At 39.0% G+C, this 22,380-nt stretch overlaps 1 protein-coding gene across 1 annotated transcript in view; it reads left to right on the forward strand.

The window, feature by feature from the left end:
* Positions 1 to 21,842, forward strand: part of TBX18 (T-box transcription factor 18) — a 29,012-nt gene extending 7,170 nt beyond the window's left edge. The window contains exons 4-8 of the mRNA XM_032650625.1: positions 195 to 366; positions 7,769 to 7,936; positions 11,163 to 11,227; positions 16,775 to 16,869; positions 18,957 to 21,842. Of these exons, the coding sequence (XP_032506516.1) occupies positions 195 to 366; positions 7,769 to 7,936; positions 11,163 to 11,227; positions 16,775 to 16,869; positions 18,957 to 19,681 (1,225 nt within the window). The 3' untranslated portion in view covers positions 19,682 to 21,842. The remainder of the gene's footprint in view (positions 1 to 194; positions 367 to 7,768; positions 7,937 to 11,162; positions 11,228 to 16,774; positions 16,870 to 18,956) is intronic.
* Positions 21,843 to 22,380: the final 538 nt, after the last annotated feature.

The raw sequence follows: 22,380 nt of genomic DNA on the forward strand, positions 1-22,380 counted from the left end.
GTGGTCAGTAGGTTACCACTGCTTCAGAGAGTTTTTAAAAAGTGCTTGAATTCTTATTTTATATGCATTGAATGTAAAGAGCAAATCGTCAAATTTTAGACTTTTTAAAGGGTGCAGATTTTGTCTGAGTCTACTGAGTTGGAAATTCCAAGAAAGCAACAGTTCACAAACTGAGCCTTGTCATTGCCTTCTAGGTATGTTTACCACAGCTCTAAATGGATGGTGGCGGGCAACGCTGATTCCCCTGTGCCACCCCGGGTGTACATTCATCCAGACTCGCCTGCCTCAGGGGAGACTTGGATGAGACAAGTGATCAGTTTCGACAAGCTGAAGCTCACCAACAACGAACTGGATGACCAAGGCCATGTAAGTACATGGCCTCCCTAATTTGCCTCCATTGGATGGCGTGGGCTGTATCTGTACTGTTCCTGCCTGAAGGAAATGAACTTTTCTAAGATCATGAAATTCCTCTCCTGGTTGACTAGCCTGTGCACAGTCTGCACAAAATCTAGGTTATAGTTGCATCAGAGATTATGCCTGTGGCCAGAGTATTCTATGAAGCATTTAATAGGGAAAACTAGATATTGCATTTGTATTGGAATGAAAGAACCTCAGGCAGCCATTTTTAGCCAAAACATTTGTTTGAAATCCCGTGAGGTGCCAATTATTATACTCTGAATATGAATTCTTGGCACTTGGGTGAACAGTGATAATGATTTATTGTGTCCTGCCTGCATCCAGTTCTTTCTCCAGTGAAGCTCATGCTTCTCAATAACAGCCCAGGGTTATGCTGTTTGCGTGTTCCACCTGCAAGCTCCCAATTGTTTTGTAATGACATCTAAGTTGTCAAATACGTTGTAATAATTCCTTTTCGTCTTAAAACTGCTGAAAAATGATATATATGCTAAAGCCAGCCATTTCAATAATATAGTCATTTTTAACACCTTATTAATTTTTACACAGTATTGTTCCTAGGCAAGACTACCCTTATTATTTTAATAAATAAGTAACTCTGGATACATGCTGATTTCCACTCAATGCTAGCATTTCTATTAGGTTTCTGTTATTTGAGAGGGTTTTGACTGAAGCAGGATTGAAATGCCTTTTTAAGAGCATATATGGTATGTAAAAGGAATACCAACTAGTTCATTTCTCAAAGGGGTGACATGAAGACAGCATATTTATGGGCCAATCTTTTCAAACAAAAATGCAAACTGTCATAAGCTAGTAATACAGCGATGACAGGATATGATTTGTAAGTTGCTAGATAATATCTTAAGCAAATTGACCTTAATGAAGACATTCAAGTACAAATTTCATTGTGGTACAGATGCAGCGTCTGGAGTTTTAAGACTCATCTCTCTCAAACTGCCAGTACTTTTGTTTATTTGTTGCCTTTCATATTCTAAACCAGAATCAGAAAAGTAACAGTGTACAGTTTATTTCTGAATCCCACTTCATGCCCTGTACTTTAGTGCATTACTTTGCTTCTCTTCTTTTTTTTCTGTATATACATAGTCAGGTTGTAACAGTTATTTTTCATTTGATTTCAATGAAAGAACACTAGTTTCTTCTGTCTCATTGAGGGAGCCAACTGTGAAATTTTGCCGGTGCATCCACTGAGGAGTCTTTAATTTTTTTTACAGTAAAAATTTTAAAAATAAATGGCACTAAGTGTTACCTGTTTTCAACGCTTAAACATACCCTGCTTTTCTGAGTTCTATAGTTTGAGAATATATCTTTTAAAGAGATAGGTGGGTCTAAAAGCTATACACTGTCATATATAAGGAACAAACTGCTTTAAATAATTTAAATAAATATAGTCATTCTATAATTCAAATTCTTCCAGATCAAATTACTGGCTTTATATCTAATATCTACAAAATTAGATATAGATCTAGTAATTTATCCATCTGATTTTAACTTCATAATTTCACTAGACTTTATTTAAAAGAGCATTCTCTAGAGAAACAGAACCAACAGACCGTATAGATATAGTTATGGGTATATAGATAGATATAGATAGAAATAGAGATAGAGACAGGGGAGGGGTTTATTTTAGGGAACTGGCTCACACAATTGTGGTGGCTGGCAGGTGTGAAATCTGCAGGATGGGTGGGCAGGCTGAAGGCCCAGGGAAGAGCTAATGTTGTAGCTTGAGCCTGGAGGCAGTTTGGAAGCAGAATCTCGTCTTCCTCAGGGGACCTCCACCTTTTTTCTCTTAAGTCTTTCAACTGATTGGGTATGGCCCACCCACATTATGGAGGGTATCTGCTTTACTCTACTGATTTAAATGTTAATCTCAACTGAAAAGTACCTTCACAACGACATCAAGACTGGTGTTTGGCCAAACATCTAGGTACCATGGTCTAGCCAAGTTGACACATAACGTTAATTATCACACAGCATTTGTTTTAAATACAAAAGAATAGATTGCAACTTGAGCCACAATTGTTTATACCTAAATAATTATAACATTTCACTCTTAAAAAAAATAAAAACATAGCAGAAAACAGACACAATCTATAGAAGTGTGTCATTTTCCAGTAAAATTCTTTTAAGGTTGTGACAGGATGTAATACTTTAAAAAAGGAAAGTAATTAGTGTGCGCAGGGAATAGGGAGAGAATAATATGTACCTGTGCATTTTGGAAGCGAGGAAATTGCTTTTGCAAATAGTAAGAATGTACATATTGCTTGATACTAGAGGAGAAGGTAGGAGGGAAAATGCTCTTTTCTGTTCTTTATTTAAAAACAAAGTTTTGAAGACTTTGTAAAATGTAGTAAGTAAGAGATAAGAAGCCATAGTCTCTGCCTTCAGTGATCTTCTAGCCTAGATGGGGGGGAGAGGACAGGCACACAGGTGATCGTCATGTCAGTGCACAGCAGTGCAGCTGCCATATTGTTCCAGCCAGGAGACATTGGGAAGGCTCTGTGAAGAAGGTGTCTGTTGTGTTTCTTTGCTCAGTTTGGTGACCCTAAATAAGGTTAGATTAGAGATTAGGAAGTCATTTCTTATTCTATTGCTGATGTGATTCAGCGTCTGAGAAGACAGCAGTACCATTGTGATGGGACTAACTCAGCAGTCCCTTTCCTGATGCAGAGACCTCTCAGGGACTCTCACCTCTCTACCCTCATACAGTTGAGCCTCCCCACCCCCCAATTCTAAAGGAAGTGACACTAATCTCTAACCAATCAAGCTGTAGATTCAAATGCAAGGTAATTTTCTAATTTGCTTTCTAAATTAGTTTCCTACTTTTTGTCCTGTCAGTTCCCAGTTTTACTCTGCTAAAGGTGTACAAGTGTTCAACATGGTGACTTGAGAACTCCATGTAGACCTGGGACTTTTATTAAACACAGAGAGATTGGAGGAAACAAATTGTCACGGGGCTGTGAGTGGACCTAGGGCTGCACAAAACATGAGATTATGTGCCATTGTGATTTTCCCCAAAGTGATTTTTCATCTTTCCAAACACCAAGAATTGTTTAGAGAGGAATACTGGTGAGAATTTAGAGATGTAGAAACGTCCCACCAGTCCACAGCTAATCTGTTTTTTTTTTTTTTTTTCTGTTTAGCGTGTCAACTTTTTATTAAAGTTAAGAAAAATTAATCTTATAATTTTTAGGACTACACATGTATGTCTTATTTTTTAACATCTTTATTGGAGTATAATTGCTTTACAATGTGTTAGTTTCTGCTTTATGACAAAGTAAATCAGCTATTCATATACATATATCCCCATATCTCCTCCCTCTTGCGTCTCCCTCCCACCCTCCCTATCCCACCCCTCTAGGTGGTCACAAAGCACCGAGCTGATCTCCCTGTGCTATGTGGCTGCTTCCCACTAGTTATCTATTTTACGTTTGGTAGTGTATATATGTCCATGCCACCCTCTCACTTCTTCCTAGCTTACCCTTCCCCTGCCCCGTGTTCTCAAGTCCATTCTCTAGTAGGTCTGCGTCTTTATTCCTGTCCCGCCCCTAGGTTCTTCAGACCTTTTTTTTTTTTTAGATTCCATATATATGTGTTAACATATGGTATTTGTTTTTCTCTTTCTGACTTACTTCAATCTCCACAGCTAATCTTGAATGTTGTGAAGACTTTATAATCCCTACTTGCCCTTTGGGGAGACCGTAGTCAGCTTTGTCTTGGATTATATACAAACCAAGACTGGTCCTTGGATTACCTGGGAGCAGATGGTCAGCATGCTTGGGTGGGGTATTTCCTTCTCACCATGTGCATGTTTCACTTGGAATTTGCTGTCTGGAGGGAAACATTCAGGTGAACATTTCCCTGCAGAATTAGATAATTCTATATCTAAGGTAATTCTATATCTAAGGTGATGGTGCACCTTTAACCAGGGCAGGACTTGTACCCACAGTGCTGGTGTACTTTGGAAGGAAGCACAGTCAGGCATCTACAGCCAGGAAACTTGTCGGAGGGTCTGTTCTTCCAGCTGCTGTGGATTCACTGATACAGTCACCCTAGCTCTGAGTTTGTCCTCACCCTCTTCCCATTTCTGCTCGAGAATCAGATGGGGAAGCAAGAAGTCACAGGGGAGATTGCTAGATCTCCCTGATGGAAGGAACTTGCCATGGCTTAGAGGTCTAAGGTTCGTAAGCAAAAAACTTTGACTCTCTGGGCCTTGGTTCTCTCATGGGTTATATTGGAACCAGAGAATTTTGAGTGACTCAAATGAGCTGATGAATTTGAAAGTCCATATTTGTAAGGGGTGCTTCATACACAACGTCACACTTGAAACAAAACCCAGGCCACTTTGCTATGGAGCTTGTGACCCTGTGTAACTACCCTGATCCCTACCATTGAGAGCAAGTCTGCATCTGGTATCACCAAAAATGCAGGGAGCCAGGCTTTTGTTATCTGCTCCTTCTTGGTCCTTTGCTTGACTTGTTCCAACACTGGCATATAGGTCATGTAGAAAACTTCCAGAGTCAGCAGGTAGTGTTTCCCTATTGAGCTGTTTTGTAAGGGACAGGTGGTGTATCTGTCAAACTACAGGCACTTTACACCCATCAGATCAGAAATACATAACATTGTGCTTCTTTTGTCTCAAACCTAGTACCTTTAATGTGGGAAAAAACTGTATTAACCTTCACATGGGAAAGCACCCCGTGTTTATGGACAGAGGTCCATGTGACTATCTATGCTACTAGGTAATGCCCCAAAGAAAAAACATCCTCCATGTGAACAGAACAGAGAGCACGGAACATGCAGATCAGATATAATTATTTGAGTTTCAGAAATGGGCATTATCATTGTGGTCTCCTTGTTTATAAGGCCAGTGGTTCTCCTTATTCTACTTGTTCTATTAAATAAGCAAAATATTCTTGATGAATGGATAAAGAAGATGTGGCACATATATACAATGGAATATTACTCAGCCATAAAAAGAAACAAAATTGAGTGATTTGTAGTGAGGTGGATGGACCTGGAGTCTGTCATACAGAGTGAAGTCAGTCAGAAAGAGAAAAACAAATACCATATGCTAACGCATATATATGGAGTCTAAGGAAAAAAAAAGGTCATGAAGAACCTAGGGGTAAGACAGGAATAAAGACACAGACCTACTAGAGCATGGACTTGAGGATATGGGGAGGGGGAAGGGTAAGCTGTGACAAAGCGAGAGAGAGGCATGGACATATATACACTACCAAACATAAAATAGATAGCTAGTGGGAAGCAGCCGCATAACACAGGGAGATCAGCTAGGTGGTTTGCCACCTAGAGGGGTGGGATAGGGAGGGTGGGAGGGAGGGAGACGCAAGAGGGAAGAGATATGGGAACATATGTATATGTATAACTGATTCATTTTGTTATAAAGCAGAAACTAACACACCATTGTAAAGCAATTATATTCCAATAAAGATGTTAAAAAAATATTCTTGAACACTTGTCATTATAACTTTGATAGTTCATTAAAAAGCAAATAATGGATAAAAAAAGCAAATAATGCTATTTTATGAGAATAACTAAGGCTTGTTTAGCATTCTCTTAAAATTTCCAGCGATATACTACACTCCTATAAATCGTATTGAAAGTATATTATTTTTCTTGAATAATTTTCAGGTTACTATTGGCAGTTACCCTTTAATGTGCAAACATAGCCATGCCTCATCTATTTCTGTACCCTACCCCAGTATACCCCACCTTAAGTCATTTTGGAGATTCCATAAGGATATAAACAAATAAATGAAATTAAAATGTATATAGCTATATAGAGAAATCTGCTTGAGAGAACAAAGACTTCATAAAACAAGAACCCACTTTTCATTGACTAGTAAACAGAAACCCAAATGAATTTTTTTTCCTTCACTACAAGCCAGTTCACTCTCGTCTTCTTGGCTATGCACTGTATTTTTGTTTGTTTAATGTAAAGTGGCTTTTCCCAATTTTTAGTCTGCTCTGTTTTTTCCTGTCTGGGTTCCAATCCAGAATCACACATTGCATTTATTTATTTATTTATTTATTAATGTCTTTATTGGAGTATAATTGCTTTACAATGTTGTGTTACTTTCTGCTGTATAACAAAGTGAATCAGCTAAATGTATACATATATACCCATATCCCCTCCCTCTTGTGTCTCCCTCCCACTCTCCCTATCACACCCCTCTAGGTGGTCACAAAGCACCAAGCTGATCTCCAGAAAGTAGGCATAGAGGGTTAGGGCTATTTCTTTACCCCACCTCCTCAACCTTGACAGTATAAAACGTATAAAGAAGAAGAAAACATTCACACACAATTCCATCATCCAGAGCTGTGACCACTCTTCATATCTTTGTATGGGTCCTTTTTACTGTCTACTTTTATGTAGTTATGATAAGTTGAAAAACAACTTGGATCCTTTATTCTAATTTAAGATTTAAAAAGAAGCGTTTCATTATGTGGTTAAAAATGTCCTAAAAGCGTTAGTAATGGCTGAATAATGTTGTATCCCACTGTGTGGACTTTCATTTACCTAACCAGTCTACTCATGTCAGTGGTTTATAGTTTTTCCACTGTTACAAATGGTGTGCTGCACATCTTTGTATATGAAACGCTTTTCTGGATTTGGAATATTTCCTTAGGATAAATTCTCAGAAGTGGAGTCTTTGGGCAGAAGGCAGTTGAACCATATCATCAGATTCCCCTAGCTGAGTCTGAGAGCTTTTGCATCGCCAGGCATCTGGGTTTTGGAAGCCTTGTTATGATGGGAGCACGGACGCTGGGCTCTCCAGGCAAACCAGAGACTTTGTGAGCCATGCATAAGTCACACCCTGGGGTATCCTTAAAATCCCTTTGCCCTTGAATAGACATGTTGTGGTCACCAACAAGGGAAAAAATGTTTCTGAAGAAAACCTTGGTGTGCAAATACTTATTTTTAGGGGATGAGTGTGGTAGAATTCAAATAATCATTTCAGTCTCACTCTTAGTTTTATTGTTTTGGACTCTGTGTTCCATTAGGCTCATTATAAATAAAAGGCTTATGAATTTATTCTTGTGTTTTCAGAAACAGAAAATTTGATGTTACATTCGTATGGTTATACTCAGGGTTCTGCCAAAATAGTGATTACTTTTATTCGTTTGTATTTTTATGCACACTTTGCAAACAGCTTCCTAGTAGTCTCAGTCCAATTTTGATATACTTTATTAAATTGGCACTTTCAGAGCCTTGGATATTTTTATTTCCAACTGGGATTCGTTTTGCACGTTAAATATTTAGTCAAGGCAGAAGTTGCTGACAAATTTGGCTTCTCTTTCCTTGACATAGATTATTCTTCATTCTATGCACAAATACCAACCACGAGTCCATGTCATCCGTAAAGACTGTGGGGATGATCTTTCTCCCATCAAGCCTGTTCCATCTGGGGAGGGAGTGAAGGCATTCTCCTTTCCAGAAACTGTTTTCACCACTGTCACCGCCTATCAGAACCAGCAGGTACTGTTCTCAGAATTGGGATCTTTCTACCCATTTAATTTCATGTGCAGATTGAAAGCTAGCTCTTCTTTTCACTGTATCTAAATGTTATGAATTGTCATAAAGCATTTGCCATCCAGAATATATATGTATTGTAATAACAATTATTTATCCATTATTCCCCATGTAAAGCTACTCTAGTGAGGATTTCTTTAGACCAGAGTGTGTCTCATGACTGGCAGTGTAGGTTTACTTTCCATTTTGAGACATTGAATCCTGATGTCATAATTAAAATTAGAAAGCATGTGTATTGACTAGGAAATAGACATGTAGGATATGAAAGTGAGTTGCGTCACAGGGCATGGGATTTGACAGCTCACTTTATTTTAAAGCTACCATCCATATATTATGGGAAATATTTCAGAAGCATTTATCCTATGCAGTCATTTTAGTATATATATACAAAAGGGCTATTTCTTTCAAGATATGCTTTAATTGTGATAGAGGGTGATACATATGTTTATATAGTCTGAGAGATGAGCGATTGTGGAGTAATCCTTTCATAAAATTGGAAATAATCTGAAAAGTGAAATACTTCTTTTCTATATGAGTAAGTATATGTACTTCTTTAAGGCTGTGTCAAGCAGGTGGATAACTGAATTGAGGCAATTATTTGATCCATGCAATTCTGGCCAGTTTTCATAAGAAATAGCGATGGAGTTGAGGCTGATGTGGTCTGTGGTAGATTTTTTTAAAAATTTCAATGGTCAGCAGAATTATTTTAGGTTTCCACTTCTCTTTACATTTATATACATCTCAGTTAACAATTTTAGGCTTTATAAACTCTCTGTTCTGTTTTCTGTTGTTTTAAAGCTTCTTAGGAGATTTGGACCCTGTCCTGTGCGTCCTCCTTTAGGGCTGAGAGGCTCATCTGTTCTCGTCCATGTGGCGACACCTGTCCCACAGCCCAGGCTGTCCTGTCCTCTCATATTCACGTTGTCACACTTCTATACAGGTTTTTGGGAGGGAACATGAAATTAACCTTTAAAAGGGCTGGAGAGGGCTTCCCTGGTGGCGCAGTGGTTGAGAGTCTGCCTGCCGATGCAGGGGACACGGGTTCGTGCCCCGGTCCGGGAAGATCCCACATGCCGCAGAGCAGCTGGGCCCGTGAGCCATGGCCGCTGAGCCTGTGCGTCCGGAGCCTGTGCTCCGCAACAGGAGAGGCCGCAACAGTGAGAGGCCCGCAAGGGCTGGAGGTAATTAGGAAGATATTCTTAAAATATGTCAGGTGTAGAAAATGTTTTTTATTAAAGGAAAAATATAATGCATGGGGAGAAAAGAGCAGAGGCATTTGTTACCCAGTTCATCTTTTTTCTCTGTCAGTCTCTCTCCAACGCACCCAATTAACTGTGTTAAAAGTGTATTTTCTACTAGCCTCTGTGATACAATAAACGAGCTGCAGTGGGCTTTTGGTACATGTTGGTGACTAACACCAATTCACAAATGTTGACAAATCAATTAAGAGGATGGAAAAATTAGAAGGAAAGAAAATTGATGATGAAAAACCATGTTCATTTGTTTAAACTTCCTGGCTGCTATTTTGAAGAACTTTTGGAAAATTGGTAAGCAGCCCATGCTTGGTGGCTACCAGCGTGGGCTCTAAAGCCTGGGGTGATAGCCCAGTTCTACGGCCAGTTAACCTTATGATCATAGGAAACTTAACCCAGTATAAAAGAAACATAAAATTGGGATAATAACTACATCTAAGTTGCTATGAGAATTCAATAAAATAATATGCACAAAACTCATATTACAGCATACATGGTATGCACTCAACAGATGTGATGTCAGCAATAAAAATCATTATAATAGTAATTGTGAAAAACCTATATTTAGACAAGGCACCATTATATAAATATGTACTCCTTTTTAAAATACTATTTTAAATGAACACTTAAGTTATTAAATGTTCTTTAAAAATGATTTAAATGAACAGATAATTGAGCTATAATGAATTATAAAGAATTCTTTCAATGGCAGAGTGGCAGACATGGTGAATTACTTAGCAGACTCTTACATTATCTCATTTATAATGTAGTTTTATCCACAAACTAAGACAGTAGCATATGGAGTACACCTACCTCAGGTGTTGCATGGCTGATTGGCAGATGGTTGAGAGCATGCACAGCATAATATAGGGGGATTGCAGACGACTTTCCAAGGGTGCCTTTCTTTGCCTTAGTGTCGTCCAGCAGTGTTCATTTGTCCTTGGCCAAAATGGCACAATAAGAAAGAAGGATGTTCATTAACTTTGGAGATTCCACTAAACCAGGGAACACAGAAAACAAAGCACGATGTGCTGCTTAGAAAATAGGCTGTTAACTCCTTTGGGCAAAGTGGAGATCTGGTAAGAAACAAATGGGACTGTTTATTAGTGTCAATTTCAGGATGGTATGACTACAAAAAGTTGTTTTTAATGGAGACGATTAGACCACTTGCAAAAATGTTTCCCTCAAATCTTGGGGTCTTCCTGGGCAAAAATCTGGTTGTGAGTCAACAAATTACAACTGTAGTTAAAATGAAGCCATTATTTATTTCTCTTACATATATAAGATTGAATCCCATTAGAACCTTCAAGTCATGGTTACCTCTGGTTAGACATTCACTGTAGTGCTCTGACCAGGTCACGAATCCATAGATAAAAGAGGAGATGAGAGCCATAAAGATGATTCAAGGAGAGGCAAAATTAAAGGAATGTATATTGCCTATTTCTGAAGAAGGTTAACAACATTCGAGCGTATAAATGGCTGTTAAATAGAAGCTGGATATTAGCTGCTGCGCATCACCACTACTGCAAGAGAAACAGACACATGTCACAGCGTTAATAAAGGGAAGAACTTTAGTTTAGAGAGATTGTCAAACAAAGGGCAAATTATCAACAGATGATTCAGAATCTCCTTCTCCAGGGATATTAAAAGCAAAGCAAACTTTATCTATTACAGAGCTTGAACAGAGGCGGGGGAATGTCCTTTTCATAGCAAATGAATGTCTAGATGATTTCTGAAATTTTCATGTAGCTTTGTTACTAATATAATAAAATACCTGAGAAACAGGGAAGAAGAACACAGTACATCCTCTGGCAGTTAATTTTGGAGTTACTTATAGTTCTTCCATCATTTCCATTTTTAATAACCTTCCTTGTCATTTATAATAAGACTTGATGTGATTTTTTTTTTCTGCTCTGCAGATTACTCGCCTGAAGATAGATAGGAATCCCTTTGCCAAAGGCTTCCGAGACTCTGGGCGTAACAGGTGAGCCTTAGTGAAAAACATTCTGACTGTGATAAATATATTTGATTTTTTATTGTGAATTTTCCATTACAAAGTAAACAGTTAAATTTACTGACATGGTTTTGAAATCACTTCTGATGAGGATTTAAATTTACTAATATCATTGAGCCTTGGATGTAACTTATTTTGGGTGTGGCATTTTGCCCATTTCTAAGGTTAATGTTGATGTGAAATGCTGGGGTGAAAACGGAAGTTCTCAGGGTGTACAGTGCATGCTGCCTCTGAAGGGGCCTTGTGGAAACCTGCCCCTCAAGATCCAGGGGCTTTAATATCCCAAATCAAAATACTCTCTGCATCTGCTCTTGTTTTAGAATTTGCTTAGTGATGTCACAATTATGTATTGATCTGTCTTCAAAATAGGACAGAGACTCTTGTTCACTCAGATTTCCAACTAGAATATGAGACTACTCCTCACTGCCAAGACAGCTGATGTTCTTTGGTTTCCAAATTTGTCTTGGCTCTACTGACAGCCACACACTTGTTTATTTTTTCTGTTTCGTGTTTTATGGTGTTTGTACTAAGTGGGAGAGCTACAATAATGAATTCCACTCTATTACTTTTTATCAAAAAGCAGACCACCCTAGTCTGTGTGCCAAGAGTTTTTGAATTTATTGATATGATTCTATCCCAATACAGTTCGGTGCAACGTTTTCTAAAATAACTGTTGATAGTAATAATAGACTAACGTTCTCCAGATGCCCTTTCAGGGTAAGACTTTGACTTAAATGTTTTTAAAAGCACTTTGTTTTTAAAAAATATTTGAGACATTTTTTATCACTTTACTCCAGAAATACTTCTTGAAAACTTGGTATTGATAGGCAGTGTCTACATGAGGTCAGAATCCCCGATTATCTTATTTTAGGAACAATTCCACTTAAAATTGTAGAGAGAAAACAATCAAGCAGTAGTGCAGACTTTTAGTTCTTTCAGCTGATTAGCTGGGCAATGTAGTGTAGACAGAGACCTTTTCTCAGAATAAACTCAAATGCTTGCAGAAAGACTTGATTTCATCTTCATATGCAATGATTCATTTAAACACCTGCCCTAAGCCTTAAACTTAGCACAGGCAGATCAACAAGACTGACTAATAACAGGGCTTCACTCTGTAGGAAGATTTGCAGGTATTCCTACTATACATTATCTGCTGTATTGAGATTATTCTGTCATTTTAGATGTCTCTTTCCATGTGCAGAAAAACTTTGCTTGGCTTTTGTTATGCTGCATTAGCTTGTGGTTAACTTTGCTTTTCAAAGGAGTTTCTGAAAGTTGAATAATCTAGTAACTGGGGTGGTCACTGGTAAGGTGACTGAAGGAAGCCCCTGGGATGACTCCTCTTCTACCTTGCCAAATATTTTGATGGAATCTTCTTGTGGTTTTGGCTATAGCCGAAGAGTATTTATCTATTTATGACTCTTGCATTTCTTTCAGTTCTTATTTTTTTTTTTAAAGCAGAGAATAAATTTATTAAAACTCACTGAAACTCCAGGAGGGCAGCATTTAGGCTTGAGGCCATACATCCAGGAACTAAGTCCAGGCTCTCCTGTAGGATGGCTCTAGCAAAGACCTCACTGCTGTTGACATTGGGGGTTCACATGGCCGTCTTTTTTTTTCTTCCACTTTTATTGAGATGAAATTGACATACAGCATGCCTAAGTTTAAGGTGTACTGCATAATGATTTAACTTCATGAAATGATGACCTCAATAAGTTTAGTGAACATCCATCATCTCGTATAGATACAAAATTAAAGAAATAGAAAAACAATTTTTTTCCTTGTGGTGAGAACACTTAAGATTTCCTCTCTTAATAGCTTTCCTCTATAACATACAGCAGTGTTCATTATACTTATCATGTTACACATTACTGTCAGTTCATTTTTGAAGCAATAACTTTAAACATATTTTTAAAGGTGTATTTTGGGTAGTAGTCATAGCGGATAAGCCTATAAGTAGAAGTGAGATGATAAGATACATATTACAAGGTTTCAGGAAGAATTCTAGATAAGTCAGCACAATGAAAAGACATTAGTTTTTAAAAATTTGATCAGTGAAAAAAACTCAGAGGCATTGGTGAAAATAAACCACTAAGTCTCTTGTTTGGTACCGTGAGGTCAAATGCTAGGTTTGATAGAAATTTTTTCTTCCCTTTGGCTGTTTCAGGAGTATATAAGCATGGCATCCATGGTGCTTGCTACTGTTTATTGCCTGACTCTAAACCTTTTAAAATTTTTAATGGACATGCAAAAAATAATAAATTATGTTTTAACACTTTTTAAAGGTTGTTAAAATTTTAAATTTTTATTTTACTCCAAATGTTTAAACAATATCTTAGTATAGGAAAAACATGTTGAACTTATACATAGCTTTCTTGTTAGTGAAATGAATAGTTTCACTTTTTTTCTCATTTAAATGACTTCTGCTTATCATAGAAAAGCTCTTCAGTGCCCAGTTTGGAATGTTAAATATCTATGAATCAGTATTCCCAGTTTTAAAAAAATCTGATTTTAACATTTTCCACTGATAAATGCAAAAGACACTTATAATGAAAAGAGAGAATTTGGTCAGCTTTAAAGATTTCTAACTTATGTATTATTTTCCTTTAAAAAAAAAGTTATCTGTAAGACCAGGAAGGTGCGTTGGTGCTGAGGACTTGGGTGAGGGGTGATATGTTTTCATAGAGAAAAGATCCCATGAGAAAAAATTCAAAATATTTCTTTAATACCCCCAGTTTTCTTGCACTGTTGTTACTGCTTTTTAATACACATTCTGTTTTTATTTTTCCCTAGACATGAAATAAACAAATTATGCAGGACAAGAAAGAAACTTGGACTTGTGATTTTTTTAAACTTTATAAAACAATTGAATTAAAAATTGTACCTTCCTGGCTATTTATGGTTCTGCAGCCTATTTTATAGGAATCAGTAGCTTCAGCCCTTAAAAGCTCTCCTGCAAGACATTTGTTACGTGAAGGAGAATTTATGTGCTGAGAATAGTTTCATTCTTCAGTTAGGCCTTACGGTTGACCCTATAAAATGTTTTACTCAGGAAGGTACAAAAATTTCTTCTCTTTAAATACTTCAGGAAAAACATAACCATTTTACTAAATAAACTTGGCCATTTGATAGCATAAATTAGCGAGGTGATAAAATGTGGAAATTGTTCAAAAGCATCTTGTATAAATTACCATCTTGGCTACACTCCTGCAGGAGGTGTCTTTTATCTTTAACTAGATGGGAAAAAGTCTCCATTACTGGAGAAAATGAAGGCTTTTTTTAAAAAAAGTCCAGATTCAGCTCATAAATATTTTATAACTGTTTCCTGCAAAATATCTGAAATCCTTTCTAGAACTTGCAGTGTGAAACAACAGCTTCAAGAAAAATATCAATAGGTCCAAATCAGATCACATGTAGATCTGTCACCTTCAGAGCATCCCTTTAAAGCTTAGGGTTATATATTTGTGAGGATCAATAACTTCTCCCTAAAAATTTGGTCTGTGGGTTTGTATTTGAAGCATCATACAGTTTACACTGCTAAAGCAAATAATGCACTGATGGTCATCTCCACAGCTAATAAATTTCTAGGTCCCATAGATGCTCAGGACTTACCTCTTTGTAAATTCCCCTTGAGATCACTCCAGGACTACTTTGGTATCCTGAATATTTAAAACCACAATTATGAAAACTTATCTATGCGGTTTAACAAAGCAGTTTATACAAAGCTGTGTCCTAACTTCTTTAGCTTAAAAAAGCTTGTTTCTAGAAAGTCATAAAAATTGAGTATTAGTACAAGCTGAAAATAGAGTAATCAGCTAAACAGCACCCAGCGTTCATAAGTTGAGTATTAAATGAAACCTGCAGGTTATGTGGGGCTTTGGGACTGACCAGGCTGCCAACCTTCTCCCCAGTCAATACTTTAATGTACATAAAATATTGCTGAGTAGAGTGGTCTTGGATCTGGTTTGTAGTAAGCCACAGATAGCATGTCTCGTTTGGAAAAAAATCACTTCGTGGTAAACAACTTTAGAGCTAGGAGAGGGTTTAAAGCTTTGTATTCCAATCCTCACTTTGTGGGAAACTGCAGTCCAGGGAGCTTCAAACATTTACTCAAGGTTAGTGGGTTGTAGTCACAACCCAGTTCTCCTGATCTCCAATCCACTGTCCTTACCACAAAATAGTCCTCTCTCTGGGGCACACCGATTCCATCCGAAGCCAGACTCTGTCCTTCATGCTCAGGGCAGCCCAGGGCAAGCAGCGAAAGATGGTTTTAGCTGCATGCACAGGTCACTTATCATGGGTCTTTAGAGAGCTCTCGCCATGTTGTATAGGGGGTGTGACTCTGTGAGGGGGTTTTCTGTAGTCTTAGTTCATAGCTCATGACCTGGGGATGGAGGGAAAGTAGCACGTGGAGTCTAAGCTATTAAAGATAGACCCTGTCTTTAATATAAGCATTAAATACAGATTATCTGTATTAAATAAAACTGTATCTGACAATCACAAGAGGTGTTCGTGTGCTGTTTGACACTCAGGAATCAGACATTTCCTACAGTGGAGCTATATATTTCATGAAAAGCACAATGTTACCTAGATTGACAAATTGCTTAGCACTGAGATGGTTGAGGAAATGGTGGTGAGGCCTTGAGAATGTGCTAGTTGAGTGAAGGGCCTCATTTCTATAACCTGGAGGACTTAGTTATCTGATGTATGGAAGTGATATCTGAATCACTTACGGTAGGAGATACATACATTTATTATGTATTTAGAGTAGTCACCCTTGTTTTAAAACATACATATATCCATGTAAGTAGCCCATAATGAAGTTATCCTGTCTCTCTAAGTGTCCATTCATTAAGTGTATGTAGGGGCTTTAAAATAATGTCTGGTGCTGATACTAGCTCCATATACCGTAGTGCCCTGTGAGATCACCTTCCTGTGATCATCCTACAGGCTGGGCTGAGAAGCCAGGGCTGCCCCCTCTTCCCCAGAGCCCACCCTGGCTGCCCTGCGTGTGGTGATCATGCCTCTGAGAGAGAAGTCAGTTTTCTTAGGATGAGCGCTCTTCTCAGCTGGCTGCCGAGGCACCGAATGCCTCTTTACAGGGCGTGCTTTTGTGGCAGAGCTCTCCGCATCAGAGGGAGAGTGGTGTAACAGGGAGAGAGGATGAGCTCCAGATCACAGCAAAGCCTTGGACTCACAGCAGCTAGTATGGACTCTCTCCACCCCAACTTCCTGGTACAAGGGTACAGCTTTTTATCCCCTGAGATCAGCTAAGTTTTCTGAGAACATTAACAGGACAACCTGGGTGGATTCCATCCTCTTGTGCTCCTGGTGACAGAATGGTAGCTCATCTCTGAACCATCTCTTTTTCTGTTCGTGCCAAGCTCCTCACCTGCCAATGTGGGGGGCCACTGTCAACACCAGCCGTGTTTTCTGAGCTGCTTATTATGGCTGCAAACTCCAACTGCTCCTAACCGAGCTTCTTGTGTTCACCCCCATCCTGACCCTTCCATTTAGAATGGGTTTGGAAGCCCTTGTGGAGTCATATGCATTCTGGAGACCTTCACTACGGACCCTCACCTTTGAAGATATCCCTGGAATTCCCAAGCAAGGTAAATCACAAAGTGTCCCGGGTCAGGGACTTCCCTGGTGGTCCAGTGGTTAAGACTTCACCTTCCAATGCAGGGGGTGCAGGTTCGATCCCTGGTCTGGGAGCTAAGATCCCACATGCCTCCCGGCCAACAAACCAAAACATAAAACAGAAGCAATAGTGTAACAAATTCAATAAAGACTTTAAAAATGGTCCACATCAAAAAAAAAGACTTAAAAACAAAAAACAAAACAAAAGTCTCCTGGGTCATGTATACAGCCAGGTCCTGCCTAGATGCTCAGGCACTGAAAACTGCACAAGTCATTGCTTGTCCGCTATAATGGCGACCTCATTACCAACATCCTCCCATTACAGGATCCCTCTCTTTTCTGTCTGGTATGGGGATGGGCCAGGAAAATGGCCGTTGTGGTCAAAGGTTAAGTCTTGGATATTTTAGGCTCTTTATATATTTCATAACCTTTACTTTACCCTAAATCTCTTCTTAAAATTAGAGGTAGACTAGTTGGCCTCTAATTGGTAGAGTGGTACAACTCTAGTTGGTACTTCACAGATAACTGCCGATGCTGGTCCCGGTTTACCCTTTCTTGCCAGCTTCCTCTTCCTTCAGCAGAATTGCCTCTAGGCAGGGTTCTCTTGTATTTATGATGAGAAGGTCAGGCACACGGAGGCAACCTTCCCTGAGCTCCCCTTTGAGTATTTCCTACGAGCCCAGGGCTGGTGTCTCCTCAGAGGGAGCCGCATGGAGAGGGATGACACTTCCTTCTCTACTTGGTAGGTAGGACTCACGGCTCACTCCTGCACTCAGGCATTTTACGTCTGATCCTGCCCAGCACCCCGTTGAGAATTTAGCATTGCTGGGTTTTAGATAATTATCATTGGGCAGATTGGGCTTTTAGATTATTTTAAGAAGCTGTATAAAACACTGTCACTAGAGCAATGAAGGTTTTACAACCTATCCAGCCCATTGGAATTCTCTTCTCTCCCTAAGTTCCGTCAAGTTGCAAACATCAATCTGTCAGCAAATCCAGAGGGGGGAGTCAGCCGCCACCACTGTTATTGATTGGATGCAGGGTTAACCCCCCTCTCTATTTCACAGGGCTGTTTACTTGCTGGACCTCTGCTCTTGTGTTAGCATGTGATTCACCAAACCATTTTCTGTTTGGAAATGAGATATGTATACATGTAGCTGATTCACTTCGTTGTACAGCAGAAACTAACACAACATTGTAAAGCAACTATACTCCAATTAAAAAGAAAATAAAGTTCTAGACGGTTGCCTTATTTCAGTAGCCCTGAGTGGTACAGTCCTTGATGCACACAAGCTTGCAGTGGGAAGTTGCAAGTTTGTTTGAGGCAGGATGTATCTTTGACCAATTTGGCTCTTTTCTTTGAATTCCTTCTTTTTTGGCAAGAAAATATATTGCTCCAGAGGAAGCTCTGCTGAAAGAAAGAGTAAAAGTTGGATAGGGGCTTCCCTGGTGGCGCAGTGGTTGAGAGTCCGCCTGCCGATGCGGGGGACACGGGTTCGTGCCCCGGTCCGGGAAGATCCCACATGCCACGGAGCGGCTGGGCCCGTGAGCCATGGCCGCTGAGCCTGCATGTCTAGAGCCTGTGCTCCGCCACGGGAGATGCCACAACGGTGAGAGGCCCGCGTACAGCAAAAAAAGAAAAAAAAAAAGGTTGGGTAGAAGTGAGGTGATGGAACTTTTGGAACAAGATACAGAGTAAGATGAAATTTATATTTTCTAAAGTTGCCAGGAAAGTCAGTATTTGTAGTGTTTATTATTAAAAAATGAGAAAAGTTTGAGAAAGCTAATTGAGGGAGAAAATGTGAAAATTCTATATGATAGTGTCCTAATATCTTTTGGGGAAAAAAAAAGTCACTCCTTGGGGAGATAATTTCCTTGAAAATATTGAGAGGATCTATGTTTAAAATATTTCAGTCTGAATTCAATTAAATTACAATTCCTGAGAGCGGAGACCATCTCCTTTTCGTCTTTGTACCCGCCCCTTGTAACAAGTCCGTCTAGCTCATGTGTACACAGTTGAAAGGAAAAGATGCTCTTTACATTTCAATTTCTTTTGTAGGAAATGCAGGTTCCTCCACCTTACTCCAAGGTTCTGGGAATGGCGTTGCGGCCACCCACCCTCATCTTCTGTCCGGCTCCCCTTGCTCGTCTCCAGCCTTCCACCTGGGACCCAACACCAGCCAGCTGTGTAGTCTGGCCCCGGCTGACTACTCCGCATGCGCCCGCTCTAGCCTAACCCTCAACCGATACAGCACGTCCTTGGCCGAGACCTACAACAGGCTCACCAATCAGACGGGCGAGACCTTCGCCCCGCCCAGGACTCCTTCCTACGTGGGCGTGAGCGGCAGCGCTTCGGTGAACATGTCCATGGGCGGCACGGATGGGGACACCTTCAGCTGCCCACAGACCAGCTTGTCCATGCAGATTTCCGGGATGTCCCCCCAGCTCCAGTACATCATGCCTTCACCCCCCAGCAACGCCTTTGCTGCTAACCAGACACACCAGGGTTCCTATAACACGTTCAGGTTACACAGCCCCTGTGCCTTGTACGGATATAACTTCTCCACATCCCCCAAACTGGCTGCCAGTCCTGAGAAAATTGTTTCTTCCCAAGGAAGTTTCTTGGGGTCCTCACCGAGTGGGACCATGACGGATCGGCAGATGTTGCCCCCCGTGGAAGGAGTGCACCTGCTTAGCAGTGGGGGTCAGCAGAGTTTCTTTGATTCTAGGACCCTAGGAAGCTTAACTCTCTCATCATCTCAAGTGTCTGCACATATGGTCTGATGAAGCCTTTAAGTTAAACTACATTGGAATCTGGCTAATGTATATTCTTTCTTCGTTTTCCTTGTCTTTTCTTTTTGGAAAGCAATATGAAAAGAAACTTATCAGTAGCTTGTAAAATGTACATATAATAGAAAATGAAGGCTCACTGAGTTTTTTTGACTTTCTCATGGTGAGATTGTAATTATCTTTGGTACATATGTATACTGTATATGGCATGTGGGGTTTTGCAGCCTACAAAACCACATCCTCCCTCTATTTTCCCCCCAGTTACACAGAGTATTGGCATAAATGTAGTATGTTTAACCAAAGTTCTCATACTTTTTAAAAAACCAAACAGCAAACTTAAAAGTTGGCAATGACACTAACCAGACTAAGACATATAACTTAATTTATCAGGAAAATGCTCTACACAGTTTCCTACTTGAGGGTTGATAACCAGCACACAGAGTCTTGTGATTTCTGTTATTCTTGGGCACAATGTGAGAACCTAAGTCAGTAGAAGTCTTAGTAATAGTACTGAGGTATCTGTAATCATGAAGGATTAGCTTTTGTGTTCCTACTTGCTCTTATTTATCACAGGTATTAGGTGACTTTGGTCCTATAAAAATTCATAATCCATAATAATTACTTTCTTAAGGAAAATGGAAAGGCTTGTGATTTTTTTCACTTTCTGTTGGACATGTAAGAGGTATTTATTCATCTGCAGAGAATAAATTTCCAGTATTTTGGATTTTTTGCTCATTTTATTTAGTATCAAGTAGACTATTAAAGAATGTCCTATAGACATTTTTAAATTCCAGTTTTCACCAGGGAAGGAATATATGATATGACTGGAATGGCAAAAAGAAAATAAATCCACCTCAAATTCTTTGATTCCAATGAGAAATGTCTAGCTTTTTAAATCAAGAAGAATAATATTGTTAGCTATCCCTTAGGTTTTTATAGTGTTTTGTTTTTTTTTTAATTCAGGATTTTTTTCCACCTTGCTTTGAGATTCCTGACCCGTGGTCTATAAGTAAGGGAAAAAGGCATTTATGCTACTTATTTATATCTCATAACTCCTACAAATTGAAACCTTCCCCCCTCCTGAACCTTGTCCCTTTGTCTGAAGTCTTTCTCAAAACAGATAGATTCTAGGCCTTCATGGTGTTAAATAACGCTGTAAGGAATTTCAGGGGGTTATCTCCAGCAATCTGTCTTTTGGGGGTTGCAGTGCAAAGGCCAAAGCCCATTGCTATAAAGTTCCTCTTGGAAGACTAAGGAGGAAGATACCAATTATGATAAAGGAGCTGTAAAACTTTTAACCTCAGCATCATTTTTAACCTCAAAACTGAAAAAAAGAAAATGAAAGCAGTATTATTTTTTAAAAACCCCTAAAACAATGTATACAGGGTTTCGAAGCATGTAGTAACTTTGATAGCACATAATGAGATGAATAGGAAAGGCTAAGAATGCACGGTGAAGAGGATTACCGTATGTCTATTGAGGATAAAATCATGTGTCTGTTCATTGACTCACTACATTTCATATATTTGCCAAGCAAAAGCAGTGTGTTTCAGTGCTAAACAGAATGGCTTTACCTGATCCCTAGGTTAGATGGGGCTAGGGCGAAGCTCCTGGTTTGCTTCTTTACTTTAAAACAGCATGGCTGTTACATATTAAGGGAGATTACTATTTAAACAGTATTTGCACAGAATGTGACTCTGTTTATATATACTGATAAATTTCCTCATGGGTTCTCTAACAGTTTGTCCAATTAGTATTGATCTTTAAATTTAAAATTAGCATGAAAGCACATGACATATATCCAATAGGTAGATCTACATAAGATGTTTGTGTATGGTATTAATAACTTGACAAAGATTTGGGAAACGTCCTTATCATGAGTACATCCCAGCCTCAGTGCTTGGTATAATTTAAGGAGAAAAAGAGAGTTTTCCACCTGGAGAAAACATAGAAAGTAATGATCTATACCTATATGCATTAATAAGATGAAAATTTTCCTTTTTGCTCTTTGTGATTTGAGATGACACCACAATACAAGTAGCATTTTTAATTAATCTTTTCGATTTAGCAATATTGTACAAATGCTGTTTCCTTTAGGCTTTACTGTAAATATTAATCATCATGTCACTTCAAAGACTAGCCTTTTATCATTATATTAAATGACATACAGGCATTGATAATTATAATTATATATCTGTATTTTATTAAAAAATGCTTAAGAAATTATATATTAAATTGTGTTACTAAACCCTTTTATGGCTTTGGAGGGGAATCATTTGAAGTGTCTATAAATGTTGTTCCAAGAACAGGCCCACACATGCATGCTCCAAACACAAATTTTGTGGCTTATGATTACAAAGCATGGGGAAATGGGCCTGGTATTCATTTTTGATGTGTTCAATATAATTTCTTGGTGCCTTGACCATTTCATTGAAGGTGAAGACCTGACAAATGTTGAACACATGAAAATTCACATGTGAGAAGAGGAGGGCAGAGTGGGATGTTTTGTTTCGGGTCCGGGGTGGGGGGGAAGGGCAAGGATATAAGAATGAGCTGCTTGTACCACTGACCAGTGATGACAGATCACTTTTAGACCCCTTACTCAGAAAACATTCCAAGGGACATTGTGATGAGGTGAGGTTGCTGCTATCACAACCAGTCACATTTTGAAAATTAACACTTGCTTCCATACA

Source organism: Phocoena sinus, chromosome 12 (genome assembly GCF_008692025.1).
Source record: "Phocoena sinus isolate mPhoSin1 chromosome 12, mPhoSin1.pri, whole genome shotgun sequence".
NCBI lineage: Eukaryota > Metazoa > Chordata > Mammalia > Artiodactyla > Phocoenidae > Phocoena > Phocoena sinus.